The sequence below is a fragment of the Phoca vitulina genome, unplaced genomic scaffold (assembly GCF_004348235.1).
Source record: "Phoca vitulina isolate PV1807 unplaced genomic scaffold, GSC_HSeal_1.0 scaffold25, whole genome shotgun sequence".
Classification (NCBI taxonomy): Eukaryota; Metazoa; Chordata; class Mammalia; order Carnivora; family Phocidae; genus Phoca; species Phoca vitulina.
This window is the reverse complement of record NW_022589728.1, coordinates 41,167,424-41,183,425: the sequence shown is the minus strand read 5'-3', so window position 1 is coordinate 41,183,425 and position 16,002 is coordinate 41,167,424. Positions and strand designations below refer to the sequence as shown.

The 16,002-nt window shown below is 38.4% G+C and overlaps 1 protein-coding gene across 2 annotated transcripts in view; it reads right to left on the bottom strand.

The window, feature by feature from the left end:
- DPY19L4 (dpy-19 like 4) overlaps window positions 1-16,002 on the bottom strand; it is a 65,283-nt gene that overhangs the window by 25,367 nt on the left and 23,914 nt on the right. For both annotated transcript variants that reach the window (XM_032421752.1, XM_032421753.1), the window contains 5 exons: window positions 9,720-9,843; window positions 7,061-7,195; window positions 3,976-4,107; window positions 3,781-3,879; window positions 2,953-3,026 (listed from right to left, as the gene is read on the bottom strand). In XM_032421752.1, the coding sequence (XP_032277643.1) occupies window positions 2,953-3,026; window positions 3,781-3,879; window positions 3,976-4,107; window positions 7,061-7,195; window positions 9,720-9,843 (564 nt within the window). The remainder of the gene's footprint in view (window positions 1-2,952; window positions 3,027-3,780; window positions 3,880-3,975; window positions 4,108-7,060; window positions 7,196-9,719; window positions 9,844-16,002) is intronic.

Genomic DNA, 16,002 nt, shown 5'->3' with positions numbered 1-16,002 from the left:
CAGGCTTCCCACGGAGCAGGGAATCTGATGCAGGGCTTGATCCCAGGACCCTGGGATCATGACCTGAGCCAAAGGCAGACGCTTAACGACTGAGCCACCCAGGCACCCCCAGGATACACTTTTTTTGACCTTAAGCTAAATATGATCTACAAGTTTCCTAGTTATATGTGATTTTATCTGCATTCTCACACCTGATCCATCTCCAACATCCATTTTATCCTTAATCCCTAGCCTGGGAAGAGAGATAAAGAGATGGAATGATCTTCAGAAGAGCTCTTGGATGGATGAAGAATGCCTGCATCCCAAATCACTGGGTTTAGAAAAAGGTTGAAGTTTCACAATGTGTCAAGCAGTAATACAGCTGTATCAAAGAGGCTGCCATCAAAATGTTTTGTACATATGATCATATGATGAATCACGTCTTTTTTGTCTACCTATTAAAGTTACTAATTCTATAAGATCCAATTCAAATCTCAATTTAATGAATATTCTTCCCATATCCCCCAGTCTCAATCTTTCCTTCCCCATATCCCCATGGCACTTTATTTATCCCTCTATTATAGTGCTTAAAGCAACTTGCTACTTTAAGATTATAGTCATTTTTGTATCTCCCAGAATACCTGGCCTAGTATCCTGCACATCCAATAAATACTTATTAACATTTCTTTAGTGGTTCTTGAAAGTCTGTCTCAACAGAAATGTTTCCTGAAATTCTGGTGAACTACAAATCCTAATATCCAGGTGGCACATTTGAGCATAAGGCATTTACTGTTTTTTCTTTTTTAAAGATTTTATCTATTTATTTGACAGAGAGAGAGACAGTGAGAGAGGGAACACAAGCAGGAGGAGTGGGAAAGGGAGAAGCAGGCTTCCTGCTGAGCAGGGAAGCCCAATGATCCCAGGACCCTGGGATCAGGACCTGAGCCGAAGGCAGAAGCTTAACGACTGAGCCACCCAGGTGCCCCAAGGCATTTACTGTTTATACTTCTCATGTCATTAACTGTATAAAAACTAGCCAATGAGATGTCAATATTCTTAAGGACAGACATCATGTCTTATTCTTAAAACACCTAGTGTATTACCCTGTGAGGCAAATCTAGTACCTGACATGCTGAGCAAAGGGGCACTACATAGCATCAACTAAGAAACGCTAGACAAAAGCAGCCCTTAATCCTACATGTATTCTCGAGTCTTCCAAGGTTAAAGACAAAGGGGAAAAGGCCAGTCAATTATGGAAGTCTATAACCAATTTTTCCTAATTGCCTACTAAATGTCAGGCCTATATATATACCTGAAAAAGATAAGGTCCCTGCCCCTATGGAGCACATGGCCTCTTAAAGGATACTTTTACCTTAGTAGATATCCATATATGACTTATACTTCAGAAGATTTCTCCAGTGTTTCAACACTTTGTTAACTGTGATATATCACAACATGAAATTCCATGCACAGCATCTAAAATCCCATGTAATCATAGCAAATGATAATAAGGTTCTAAGGTATATTATATGAACTAGAAAAATGTGTATTTAAATATATATTTTCTGGGGGCGCCTGGGTGGCTCAGTTGTTAAGCATCTGCCTTCAGCTCAGGTCATGATCCCAGGGTCCTGGAATCGAGCCCCGCATCGGGCTCCCTGCTCCACGAGAAGACTGCTTCTCCCTCTCCCACTCCCCGAGCTTGTGTTCCCTCTCTCGCTGTCAAAATAAAATAAAATATTTAAATATATATATATATATATTTTTTCTGTTATGCAAGTGGACATTATCATACATAAGTCATTTATTTCACTTTGGATTTAAAAAATGAATTTTTTTTTTTTTAAAGATTTTATTTATTTATTTGACAGAGAGAGAGATAGCGAGAGCAGGAACACAAGCAGGGGGAATGGGAGAGGGAGAAGCAGGCTTCCTGCCGAGCAGGGAGCCCGATGTGGGACTCGATCCCAGGACCCTGGGATCATGACCTGAGCCGAAGGCAGACGCTTAACGACTGAGCCACCCAGGCGCCCCTAAAAAATGAATTTAACTAACAAAGACAAGGTACAACATTACTCTTGAATTTAAAAAGTCAGCTTCTAGGGTTGCCTGGGTGGCTCAGTCGGTTAAAAATTAGTCGGCTTCTGATCTAATCCACTATTATGACCCAAAATGAGATTCTTTGCTATGAAATAGATATCTTACTGCCCACCCCTTTATAATGCAAGCATTTTGCTGATGTACTGGTTAAAATTACATTGGTTTTGGGGCGCCTGGGTGGCTCAGTCAGCTAAGCATCTGTCTTCAGCTCAGGTCATGATCTCAGGGTCCTGGGATCAAGCCCCACATCAGGCTCTCTGCTCAGGGGCGAGTCTGCTTCTTCTCTCCCCCTGTGAACTCCTTCACTTTCGCTCTCTCTCAAATAAATAAATAAAATCTTTTTTAAAAAAATTACATTGGTTTTTTTTATTCATTTTAAATCTTTAATTTATTCTGACTTTACATTATATCATTGTTCCACATCAAGGGAGAAAGTAGCCTCAAAACACTGTGATGCTATTAAGGCTTAAGTACATCTAATTTATAAAACACCTAAATGAGATTTTATTTATTTATTAAAGATTTTATTTATTTATTTGAGAGAGAGAGAGTGTACAGAGGGAGAGTGAGAAGCAGACTCCCTGCTGAGCAGAGAGCCCGATGCCGGGCTCAATCCCAGGACCCTGAGATCATGACCTGAGCCGAATGAAGGCAGACGCTTAACTGACTGAGCCATCCAGGTGCCCCTAAATGAAATTTTTTTAAATGAGAAAAAATATTAATGTTATATTTCTTCTAGATATTATAATATTCCAAATAATTTATTTTCTAAGTGGTATGTAATTATGTGTCTACTACTCCTTGGATTATTTTTGCTCTTTATCTTCTAAGTGGTACGGAGTTAGGTAAATTTATATATAATCTAAAACTTACTTAGTCATATTTAGTCCAAATTTTACTTCAAGGAATTTCAGCATGTGCCCATTTTCTTTGTGTGGGACAAACATCTGGAAGAAAAAAGCACTAGTTACAACAAAGAACTATTAGCTATGCTCACAGCAATATGTTTCTGTCTAGAAATAGAAAACACAGCAGGACTATTAAATAAAAAATACAAATTAAAAATGAATTAAATAATACTTGGTATAACTACGAAGCAAGAAGATCTACTGACCTAAGTCAATCACATTACCTTATAGTTAATCATAAAACTATAATGGGGTAGTAAGATTTCCACGTACCCTGCATGACTTAAGTAACTTACCCACTCTTTTTTTTTTAGATTTTATTTATTTATTTGACAGAGAGAGACACAGCGAGAGAGGGAACACAAGCTGGGGGAGTGGAAGAGGGAAAAGCAGGTTTCCCGCAGAGCAGGGAGCCCAATGCGGGGCTCGATCCCAGGACCATGACCTGAGCCGAAGGCAGACGCTTAACGACTGAGCCACCCAGGCGCTCTGAGTAACTTACCCACTCTTTTCAAAACTTTTACTCATCTCAATTTACTAAATTACTTAATGTTAATTAATTGGGTAATGATGACATTTTAAAATAAATGGAAAATAAAGTGTATCTTTTAAGTATATCTAGAAAAGAATTAGAATCCTATTTTTCCTGTAAGTATGATCATTGTTCAACTCAAAATTTTACTGTACAAACTCTATTATTTTGCTATCTCATTATTCTCATTAAAATTTAGGCCAGTATATTTCATTATCCAACTCACTCTACTACATGAATCTCACCAGCAGAGTTATTTACCTTCATTATAATATTCAGTGTCACTGTCAGAGTACACACCAAGTAAAAATTAATCACTTTCATTATTTTAGCTATACAAGTTCCTTTCTTCACATTCAGCTGTGGGGGGAAAAATCATGAACAAAGAAGTGAGGTATAAAAAATTAACAATTAAAAAATTCACTGCAAGAATGATAAAAAGGCAATTCTCTTTACCTGAAGGCACTTAGCAAGTATTAAGGCCACTACTAAACTTAATAAAGGAGACACCAATAAAGCTGAATTCTCAAACTGCAGTAAATATCCCAGAAAGAGAGAAAATATATAGATTTTATAAACTTCATGAACCTGTTGGGACAAAATAAGATAAATGAGAATAAAATGAATTTTATTTGTACATCTTTTCATTAGTTTTATTTAGAACAGATCTGACTCCAATTATAAAATAAATGCCCAACTATAATTTAGGATAGTATCCTACAAATGTTCAATCTGTATTTTTAATGTTATAGTATATAATGAATGTATTACTTTCTTAGAAATAACTTTCATAAACAAAGTAAAAAGTTTTAAAACCATGGACATCTAAATCAGCCTGAATGTACCTGCTTTCACCCTGATTTAATTTTACTTTGCTTGCCCTGTTACTAAAATCCATCCATACAACATCAAACTGCATAAATCAAAAATTAATCTTTAGCAGCAGTTCCGAAAACATACCTAGTGAAAACATACTGCCATGAAATGTAGCACTAGAGACAAGTATTTTTAGATTTGGTCCATTTAACAGTGAGCATAAGAAAGTTAAATTCAATGTCCTAATAGAGTATCTCCCAGGAAAGTCACATGTCTTAGAAGATTTCTTTTCTAAAATTCAATAATATAATTTAATCTATCATAAGATTAATTCCTTTTGGAAAGCGAAAACTAAGACAAAATATAGGCATTAGTTAGAGGGGAAAATCAAAGGCAGAGTGGTAAAGGTAAGAAAAAAAAGAAAGAAAGAAAAGAAAAACAATGAAAAATATCCCCAAGAGGCCAGAGCCATTAAGAAAAGAAACACCTTACTGTTGGAAGGCTGAAACAAGGACTGGGAGAGGGCACAATGGCATCTTCCAGGTGCTGCAAATTTTCTATTTCCTGATTTTGGATGCTGGTTCTGCAGATGTGTGCCAGTTACTGAGTGACTGTCTCTTAGTCCCAACCTGTCCCTCTACCCCCTGCCTTGTAACGCTGGGGCTGGAGATTTTGCAATCTATGTTTCTGCTTTTCCAGTTGGCTCACTATTAAACTCTGCCAATATGAAATGCTAGAGAGAGATTACAAGGTTGGGGGAGAAAGGAAGAGCTGGTGGCCTGTCTGCTTTGCAGTTCCTGTGAGTATCCTTTCAGCAGTACTTCTTCACTCCGACAGAGCAATTCCTTCTAGTTGAAGCAGCTGAATGCAGGTGCAGTTTGTCCAACACTTGAAGAACCAGCTTTATCACATTCTCTTGCCCCCCGAGACCCCAGGGCCAGTTAGCCAGAGCCCCATTCACAGAGGTCTGGGTTCCATTCCCATGGGGCCCTTCTTTCCAGTTCAGACACACCAGCAAAGCTGGGCAGCGGCCCTGCATTAGAAGTCTGAGTTTCAGCTCCACAGGAGTCCCTCCTCTAAGTTTTGAAGGTTTTTTTTGTTTTTTTAAACATTTTATTTACTTATTTGACAGAGAGAGACACAGCGAGAGAGGGAACACAAGCAGGGGGATTGGGAGAGGGAGAAACAGGCTTCCTGCTGAGCAGGGAGCCCAATGCTAGGCTCGATCCCAGGACCCTGGGATCATGACCTGAGCCGAAGGCAGACACTTTAACGACTGAGCCACCCAGGTGCCCCCAAGTTTTGAAGTTTTAATAATTCCAAATTCTCCCCTTTGCTCCCTCAGCTCTGGTGGTGGTAGCTGCTTCCTGCAAACTGCTACCTCTATGATACTTTTGGGTTCTTACTACCCTTTCAATTAACAAGATAATGACATTATATTTGATTAATGATTCTTTATGTTCAATTCTCTCTATTCAATTAACCTAAATGTTTATATTCATCAGGATTCTGGATCATCTAAATATACAGGATAAAGAAAAGAAAGAGCAAGAAGATCCCCAAATTTCTGGGGCGCCTGGGTGGCTCAGTCGGCTAAGCGTCTGCCTTCGGCTCAGGTCCTGATCCCAGGGTCCTGGGATCAAGCCCTGCGTGGGGCTCCCTGCTCAGCGGGAAGCCTGCTTCTCCCTCTCCCTCTGCCCCTCCCCCCTGCTCATGCTTTCTCTCTCTCTCTAAAATAAATAAATAAAATCTTTAAAAAAAAAAAAAAGAAGATCCCCAAATTTCTGGCTTGGACAACATATTAAATACTTAATAAATGTTTATAAATGAAAGAAAGATGAGAGAGGGGTGAAAAAGAAAAAGATAAAGAAAGGAACCAAATGCTGATGGCACTTATATAAACTGCTAAAACCATTCTGGACAAAGGCTTAGTATTTAGTTAGGTTGAATATGCACATATCCTTTGACTTGTAATTCCACTATGAGATATATACTCTAGAGAAATCTTGCACTTAGTGCCAGGTAAGAATGTTTACGGCAGCACTGGTTATATGGACAATAAGCTGGAAAAAATGAAGTGTCCATTAACAATAAAATGTATAAATAAATAAAAGTGAATGAAATTAGCTCTGTACATCATCATGAGTGAATCTCAAAAGCAAATTAGATAAAAGTAAACAATACATTGTTTACAGCATATTTTTTAAGGACTATCTAGATAGGTGGTAAAACCCATAAAGAAACAGGGGAAAGGAGTAACAAAATTCAGGACAGTGAGCCTCTGTTGGGGAGGGAGCAGGATGTGACTGGGAATATTAAGAGAGGGACTTCTGGGTATTCCAATGTTCCATTTCTTGGCCTGGATGGTCAAATACTCATATTTTATTCTGCACGGTATATATACACAGCATACATATACTTTTTTGTACATGTTCTATATTTCACTCTTTTTCTTTTTTAAAGAAATAGAAAGGGAAGGTGAAAGGGCTAGAAATGGAGAAGAAGCACATGGTTGACTGGTTAAGCAGACCTTCTTTAAGGGAATTTCAAAGTGTTTCTAAAAGGGCAGGGAGAATGAGTTTAGCAATCTTTTGCGTAGAATTATAAGTCAGGGCCTATTAAAATATTTCAAAATAAAGCTTAGAAGCTAAATGATCTTAAGATACAACACTATAAAAACATTTATTCTCTGGATTTAAAATCACAACTTCAAAATTCAAAATACCTTGTCACTTTGCTCCAGTGAAAAGCTATCTAGCAAGAACAGAGATGCCGCCTGAAGAAATAAGAGATAGTGGCTGTACTCCCACATCATCATAAACGTGTAAGTTGAAGCGCTCATCAACAAGCAGCAAAACCTCTAGGGAAAACAAAAGAAAGAAACTAAGTATCAGTAGCTTTATTACTATAGAAATCTATGAGGTTGTTACCTCAAAGTTGAAGCTCTGTTACTGGTTTTACTTTAAGCTATATAATTCTAGAAACTTCTTTTTTAAGTTACATAATTATTGCTAAACCCTTACGTAAACAATAAGATCTTCAATAAAGCACACAGACAGAAATCAACCACTTGTCCTTTAAAGTTCAACATCATATTGAGAATTTCAGGATGACAAAGGGAAAAAATTCAGTACACTTTCATCTCAAAAGAGGTAAAGTAATAAGCATAAGAAAATGGTGGCTTTTTCTAGACTTGGCTGATGGGCTTTTGTTATTGTGAAAGTAACTCCATTCACCCTAGAAAATATTTTCACTTCTGTGGTGCTTCATATTTCCCTAAGAGTTTCCATTTAAATAGTCTGTTTACATCTCAGCCTATTACACAGTCCATGGAAAAAAGCCCATTGCTTTTTTTATTGCTTCTCAGCGAAAGCGTGCCTTACCTTTCCCCAGTGCTTATACTGTCAACCATGTAAAACTCTCTTTTCCTTTGCTAAGGTACTAAACACAAGGACTTCTTGCCCTTGCCTGGAAAGTACTTGGCTAAAATAATTTCTGTCCTTCCAAATGTCATCTCTCAAGTGATCCCTTAGTGAGAAACCAAGTCTGACAAATCCACTGTTCCTTAGTATATTTCTCACAACCTCTACTTCCTCCAGGGATCTGCATTTTTGTTCCCAATTTTTCCACCAGCCATGATGTCAAATGACTTTGCTCTGATAAGAATAGCAAAGGAGAAGGGCAATAAGGGTCTAGTCAAACCTGAGATAACAACCATACTCTCTAAAACTTAATCTTTCAGACTCAGCTGACTATACTCAATGATAAATTTCGGAGTCAGAAATACCTCAGGCCATCAGCAGATATAAGGATTTTCCAGCACCCTGAATAAGATTAAGACCAGAGAACAAAATGTAAGAGATGGAAAAATTCTACCAGTTGGTCAAAGAATAAATACCAACTACCAGGCCCAGAAGAGCTTAGCACTGACAGAACACATAGCTTCTGCTCTTCATATCACCACAGCTATAAGAGAAAGTGTTCTGGAAACTTCTAATGTGGAACAACCAGAACTGTAATAACAAGGCCTGAAACCATCATCCTCAGAGAAACCAGTTCCAGAAATCAATGAAGGCTCAGATCTAGATCCAGCCTAATTAATCTACTAGACATGTGGATATTACTTCAAGGATACTAAGGAAAAAACTACAGTATAATGAAGCAAATTGCTAATTCCAAGGGTTTATTCTCAAACTACTCTAAAGAACATGCAGTGAGATAAGACAGAAATATATGTCAAACATAATCTGGACAATTAGCTATGTTTTTCCTTTCTAGCTTTGTTCCTTTGAACATTTTCAAAAATCTGTGCACTCTTATCTACCCCTTACCTTGCTCACTTCATTTTCAACTGTCTTTATTGTGAACTATTTTATACATACTACTTGACACATTAAATGTGTTTCAGTAATCAACCACAGATGTCCCTAGATGGTTCCAGATAACTGCACAAAATATCTGAGCTTCAGTATCTTTATGCAACTGGGACCACAAGATCTAGCCTCAAGAATGGGAAGCAAACTAAAAAATATGTGACTGAAATACACATATTGCTGGGGCGCCTGGGTGGCTCAGTCGTTAAGCGTCTGCCTTTGGCTCAGGTCATGATCCCAGGGTTCTGGGATTCAGCCCCGTATCGGGTTCCCTGCTCGGCAGGAAGCCTCCTTCTCCCTCTTCCACTCCCCCTGCTTGTGTTCCTGCTCTCGCTATCTTTCTCTCTGTCAAATAAATAAATAAAATCTTTAAAAAAATAATAAAATAAAATAAAATACACATATTGCTGTAATACTACTCAGCAATGAAAACGAGCAAACTATTGACAGAAAGCAACAATTCGGATGGATGTCAAGGGCATTAGGCTAAATGAAAAAAGCCAGTCTTGAAGGATAACATACTATATAATTCGATTTGTATAACCTTTCAAAATGACAAAATCATAGTGATAGAGAACAGAGCAGTGGTTGCCAGAAAAACAGAAAAGAGAAAATAGGCAGTGCTACCATAGAAGTTAACATTACTGCCATTTGTAGTCACTCTTTGTATCTTCATTAATATTTCCTTATTTGCAATGACTAAAAGCCATCAATATTACAGAAAATGGTAAATTAATGAGACAAATTAATTTTCAAAATAATATATTCTTCATATATTTGTCAAGTAATTGCACTGAAACAATATAACATCTTTTTCCTTAAAATAATTTACCATCTATCAGACTTGACTAACAGTGTTATATAATAGGACTACCTAAATATATTCTTTATAGATGTAGTAATTAGGCTTCACCGATTATAACTTAACTGTTTAATATGATTAACTTTAAAATTTTATACCACATTTGCAACACATCAAAATTAACTGTGACAAATAAATTTGTATCTTACCTCTCCATAAGTATTTAAGTTGCTTTTTAAATAGCCTGTAAGTGCAGCAATTTGGCATGCGAAATATGGTAGTGCCCAGTTTTCTCTTAAAGGAATGGAGTATTCAATTCTTGTTGTATCTACCCTAAAGTAAACCACAGACGAACAGCAAAATAGCAAGACATTATATTTGTGTAATACAAAACTTTTCAAAGCACTTTCACACAATCTCATTGTTCTCTATACCAATCCTGTGAGGGAAGAACAGACAGCCGCCACTGTCTATACAGCATCTTTGAGCAAATTAAGCATCTCATCCAGCCCCCAGTCCCTCCATTCCAGGAAGACTCAGCGCTGCTGTGTACTGCTTGGTGAATTAGCAGGCCTCTATGAAAATTTGAAAAAGGCACCCCTGCTCTGAGCAGATACACCTGATGTTAGGGCACATAGCTTGTGGCAGACAGAGGACACTGGATTTCAGGTCCCACTCTCTCTTCCCTCAATGAGATTGCTACCCTTCTCTAGAGTACAATCTGCATTACATAATTAGCAGGACTGACAGAGACCCAAAGTTCTTATCCTCCCTTATTTAAAGAATATGAATCTCAGAGAGGTGATATGACTTAATCAAGGGCATACAGCTAATAGGTGGCGCAACTGGGATTACAATGCGTATCTTCTGATATCTAGTTTAATAATCTTTTCAATCAGCAGGTTACCTGGAATTACCGTTACAGTAGACCTTCATGTGATATATCCAGAAACCTTTAAAAATTCCCACAATCACAAATACAGAATGTCTTTCCAGGCTCTTCCTAAGTTTCTCCTCAATTTGCACTGACAGCAGGTTGTCTCCTGTACATATCCTCACACCTCAAGAAGACCACCTTTCCGACAATCATTACATTTGGAATTCATACACTCAATAGCTCTTTTCCACACAGAAACAAAGGTATTACTGCCTTACAAATTTTATGAAAATTGCTGTATAACTCTCCTAAATCATGGAGAGGAATATATTTGCATGTAATTTAGTTCAATTGAATTATGGTACAGGATATTACTTAGCAATGACAAGGAATGAACTATTGATATGCCCAACATACATGAATCTCAAAATAATTATGCTGAGTGAAAAGAAAGATCAAAAAAGTATATGCTGTATGACTCCATTATATAAAATTCTAGGGGCGCCTGGGTGGCTCAGTCATTGAGCGTCTGCCTTCGGCTCAGGTCATGATCCCAGGGTCCTGGGATCGAGCCCCGCATCGGGCTCCCTGCTCAGTGGGAGGCCTGCTTCTCCCTCTCCCACTCCCCCTGCTTGTGTTCCTTCTCTCACTGTGTCTCTCTCTGTCAAATGAATAAATAAAATCTTTAAAAAACAAAACAAGATAAAATCCTAGAAAATGCAAACTAATTTATAATGACAGAAAGTAGATCATTGGCTTCCTGGGGACAATGGGATAGTTAGTAGAGGTGGGGGGAAAAGAGGAAAGAAGGAAGCATTACCAGGGGGGAGCAAAGAAACTTTTGGGGGTGACAGATGTTTATTATATTGATTTTGTTGATGGTTTCATGAGTGTATCTAAATGCCTGAACTGATCAAATTGTACACTTTAAATATACACATTTTATGTCAGTTACACCTCAATAAAACTGTTAAAAAGTATTATAAGAAAACCTGTCTTCTACAAATGTATATGTGATTGAATATATATATACAAAAAAACAGGATCATACATGAAGAGCAAATGAAATAAAAGCTGTAAAGAACTTAGCAGTGTATCTACAACCTAGTAAACGATATTAGATCTTGGCTCTTTTATAATTCTGTAATGAACTACTTTTCACTTAATGATATATTATGAGCATCTTTCCATAACATATGTATCCATAAATACATATGTTCAAGAATATTTAATGGTCACGGCACATCATGGTAGAGATTTATCATAATCTAATTTCTATTGTTACACACTTAAAGTGTTTCTGATATTACCTTTTGCAAAGATTTTTAAAACATGAACCAATGTTGGCAGCTCATTCTGCCCACAGGTCCTGTCCCCGTGCTTTAATAAAATCACCTTTTTGCACCAAAAACAACAACAAAAAACATGAACCAATGTTTCTGTATAGTAATTACTGGTTTCACTGTTTACTTTTTTTTTATTTTACAGTTAAGATTTTTTTTTAAGATTTTATTTATTTGAGAGAGAGAGAATATGAGGGGGGTAGGGGCAGAGGGAGACACAGACTTCCCGCTGTGCAGGGAGCCCAATGCGGAACTCGATCCCAGGACCCTGGGATCATGACCTGAGCCGAAGGCAGATGCCCAACTGACTGAGCCACCCAGGTGCCCCTCACTGTTTACTTTCAATGCTAATCCATTTGGAGTTTATTTTAGTATTTGAGCAATAAGGTTTCTTTTCCAGATTACTGTCCCAATACCATCAACTAAACATCAAGTATTCTAAAGACCATGTATTTTCATATAATATCCCTGAAAAATTATGAAAGTTAACTCTCTAAAGACAAATAAGAGATTCAAGTGTCATGAGGCAGGAAGTGGGGAGGAAAGAGAGAATATCTATTCTCAATTCAGGACTCCACCAGCCACTCCATCAGCCCAGAATTGGGAAGCTGGACCCGGCACTCACCTTTCTGAAGGTTGACTCACTAACCCTGCCCAAGTCACAGATCAGTGCAGGGAAATCTTTACAACTCTGCACTGGAGAAAGGAAGTCATTGCAACACAAACTGAGTAAGATCTCTGTCAGTTATTCTCTTCACCTGGTCAGGCCTTCCCATTGCTACCTTCCTGAACACCTGAGCTACTCTCTCTTGCCTTCATCACGCTTGGTGGTTGTGAGGAACAGAAGGCTAACGGTAGGAAGGGACAAAATCAAATGAGACCCACTTTTTCTCCCCAGTGGCAGAGTCTAGCAGCAGCACAAACCAGCAGTTCAAAATAACTAGTTAAATCACCTAGGGTTCATAGGCCTATAGATATATTCACAGAGATTAGCAAGCTCTGAGTTTAATTTTGAGTTTTCATTTTTTTTTAAAGTATTCTCTACACCCAACGTGGGGCTTGAACTCACGACCCCAAGATCAAGAGTCACAGGCTCTACTGACTGAGCCAGCCAGGAGCCCCCTGAGTTTTCATTTTAGACACATCATAATATAAGCATAATCTGGATCATCTGGATGACTACCTTGTAATTCACTATTGCCAAAAGATTTCAGTGCTCACTTCCATGTTTGTGTTAACAATCTAGTTGGCAACATAGGACTACTTCAGTCGGCTTGAGTTAATCAGGAAAAATAGATGATTCTAATACCAAATGATGTATTGCCAAATAAAAACAAAATGATATCCTGATCACTGTGGTATAAAAAGATTTCAGAGTGCACTGAGGAGAGCAACATGATGAAAAGTGAGTCATCTCACAATACCCACCTGTGCAGGTTTGCCACACTCAAAAAAGAACCTGCTGGAAGGGTACTTTATGCTGAGAGTAGAAATCTGGTTTTAGCAAAATACCATTTTTCACATTAAATTCACCTTTTTTTTTTTAATCATGACCTGAGCCGAAGGCAGACGCTTAACCATCTGAGCCACCCAGGTGCCCTAAATTCATCTTTTCAGTTACTATTTTCCTGGTTGATTATTTCATTAGTAAATTGGTTTCGGTTTTATAGTAGCGTAAGCATTCAGAGCATTACCTAGTTTCATTTTATATGTAAACAGCATTATAATTCAAATTATTTAAGTCAATACATGGAACCCATGAAAATACAGAACTGAAGTTTGAGAAATGTTGAGCTGGGTAACATATAAAACAGTTTGGCATATGAATGTATAATGTGTGAAAGTTGAAAAACATTTACCCAGTATCAGTACAACTTCTGATGGCAGCATATTGCCTTGCACTGATGTATTACAATTTACCTAACCATTCTCTTATATTTAGATGGTTTTCTAACTTTTTGTATTATTGTCCTTTTCTGGATTACTGCCTTGCAATAAAATGGAATTCCTACGAAAGGAATTCCACCTAAAATTGAAAAAGCTTACACCTGCATGAGCATTCTGAGTATACCAGTAGCATCACACCAGAACCAGCATGGTGTGTCACCATTATTTTGTTAGCTATACCTCTAGGACATGTGCATTTCCTTGCATCTTACCTCTTTATTATTACCAATGTACAATTATTTGGGGGGGGGCAAAGACTAACTTTATTTTTTTTAAAGATTTTATTTATTTGAGAGAGAGCACGCGTCAGTGAGAAAGCGAGAGCAGGAGCAGGCGGGAGGGCCAGAGGCAGAGGGAGAAGCAGGCTCCCCACTGAGCAGGGAGCCCGATGGGGGGCTCGACCCCAGGACTCTGAGATCATAACCTGAGCAGAAGCAGACACTTAACCGACTGAGCCACCCAGGCGTCCCCAAAGACTAACTTTAATATACACTTTTAATCACACACACTTCTTTCTTTGCCCTTCAAATACAAAGATGTTTCCACTGAAGTGATACCCAGGTATATATTTGTAGATGAGAAGATCAGTAGGGACTATTCCATACTGTTTATATGTGAAGCCTGGTCTCAGGTCAGCCCATTTTGGTGATACATCTGTTATAAGAGAGTCATTCGCCCCTGATTTTTTCACCCACTACTGTCTATACAGTGCTGTTTCCTAAAATTTCCTTGAATTTTCTAGTATGCCTATGTCTTTTGGTTTTACAATCCTGCTTTCCCCTTCTGGTATTAAGGAATATGTAACAAAAAATACAGTTAACAACACTAATAATCATAATATAATGGAACGGACTAGTATCTTTTTATACTTTTCTAAGCATTCATATATAAACTCTAAAGCTGGTGAATAGTGGTGCCTGGGTGGCTCAGTTGGTTGGTTTTGGCTCAGGTCGTGATCTCAGGGTGAGATCGAGCCCTATTGTCAGGCTCCATGCTTAGCGTGGAGTCTGCTTGGGACTCTCTCCCTCTCCTTCTGCCCCCCCCCCTCCGTCCGCCGCTCGTGCTCTCTCTCTCTCTCTCTCTCTCAAATAAATCTTAAACAAGAGCTGGTGAATAGAAAAAGCACATTCTCTTTCACAGCATTAAAATATATTTTACAGCATAAAATATATACCAATTAAAAACGAACAAAGAGCAAAACAAAAACTACTTGCTAAGAATGTTTTAATTGCCAAAAGATACATTTTAGCAGAATATATCAGGTTAATTTTTCTACCTAACTCCTGCTCCAGCTACCCATGATACATTGTACCATGAAATAAGGCAATTTCCTTACAGTTTTTTTTGTTTTTTTTTTTAATTTGAGAGAGAGAGAGAGAGATCAGGAGCAAACGGGGAGGGGCGGAGGGAGAGGGAGAGAATCTCAAGCAGACTCAGCACTGAGCTCAGAGCTGGACATGGGGCTCGATCTCACAACTCTGAGACCATGAACTGAGCTGAAACCAGGTATAAGAGGCTTAACTGACTATGCCACCCAGGCACCCCAATTACCTTACAATTCTAAGATCTCTAAAATACTCTATTTGGCAAGGAGTCATATTATTCTTTAATGCTGTTATTCTTACATGGAAAAGTTGCCTGGGCTTCCTCCTCAAATTTCTGATAAAGTCTAGAAATTAAACAAAATGAATATTAAAAATTCACTACTGGGGCACCTGGCTGGCTCAGTTGGAAGAGCATGCAACTCTTGATCTCAGGGTCCTCAGTTTGAGCCCCATGTGGAGGGCATGAAGCCCACTTAAAGAAAAAGTTCACTGCCTGTAGGAGCCAGTCTCCAAGATGGTCTGCAATGTATTAACACCCTGTGTAGTTACTTCCCACAATGCACCAAAGTCAGTGCATGATCAATAGAATATGGCAGAGTAATGTCATAACATTTCTGGTATTAGGTTATAAAAGAGATCTCACTTCCACTATGGCACACTCACTCCACACTCTTTTGGATCACTCACTCTAAAGAAAACCAGCAGCCAAATTGTGAGCAGCTCTATGGTGAGGTTCATGTGATGAGAACTAGGCCTTCCAGGCCAACAACCAGCAAATAACTGAGGCTTCTTGGAAAAAGTCACATGAATGAGCTTGGAAGTAGATGGTTCATGCCAGTCAAGCCTTCAGGTGATTATAGCCCTAAACAACCTTTTTTTTTTTAAGGTTTTATTTATTTATTTGACAGAGCGAGAGAGCACAAACAGGGGGAACAGCAGAGGAAGAGGGAGAAGCAGGCTCCCCGCTTAGCAGGGAGCCCGATGCGGGTCTTGATCCCTG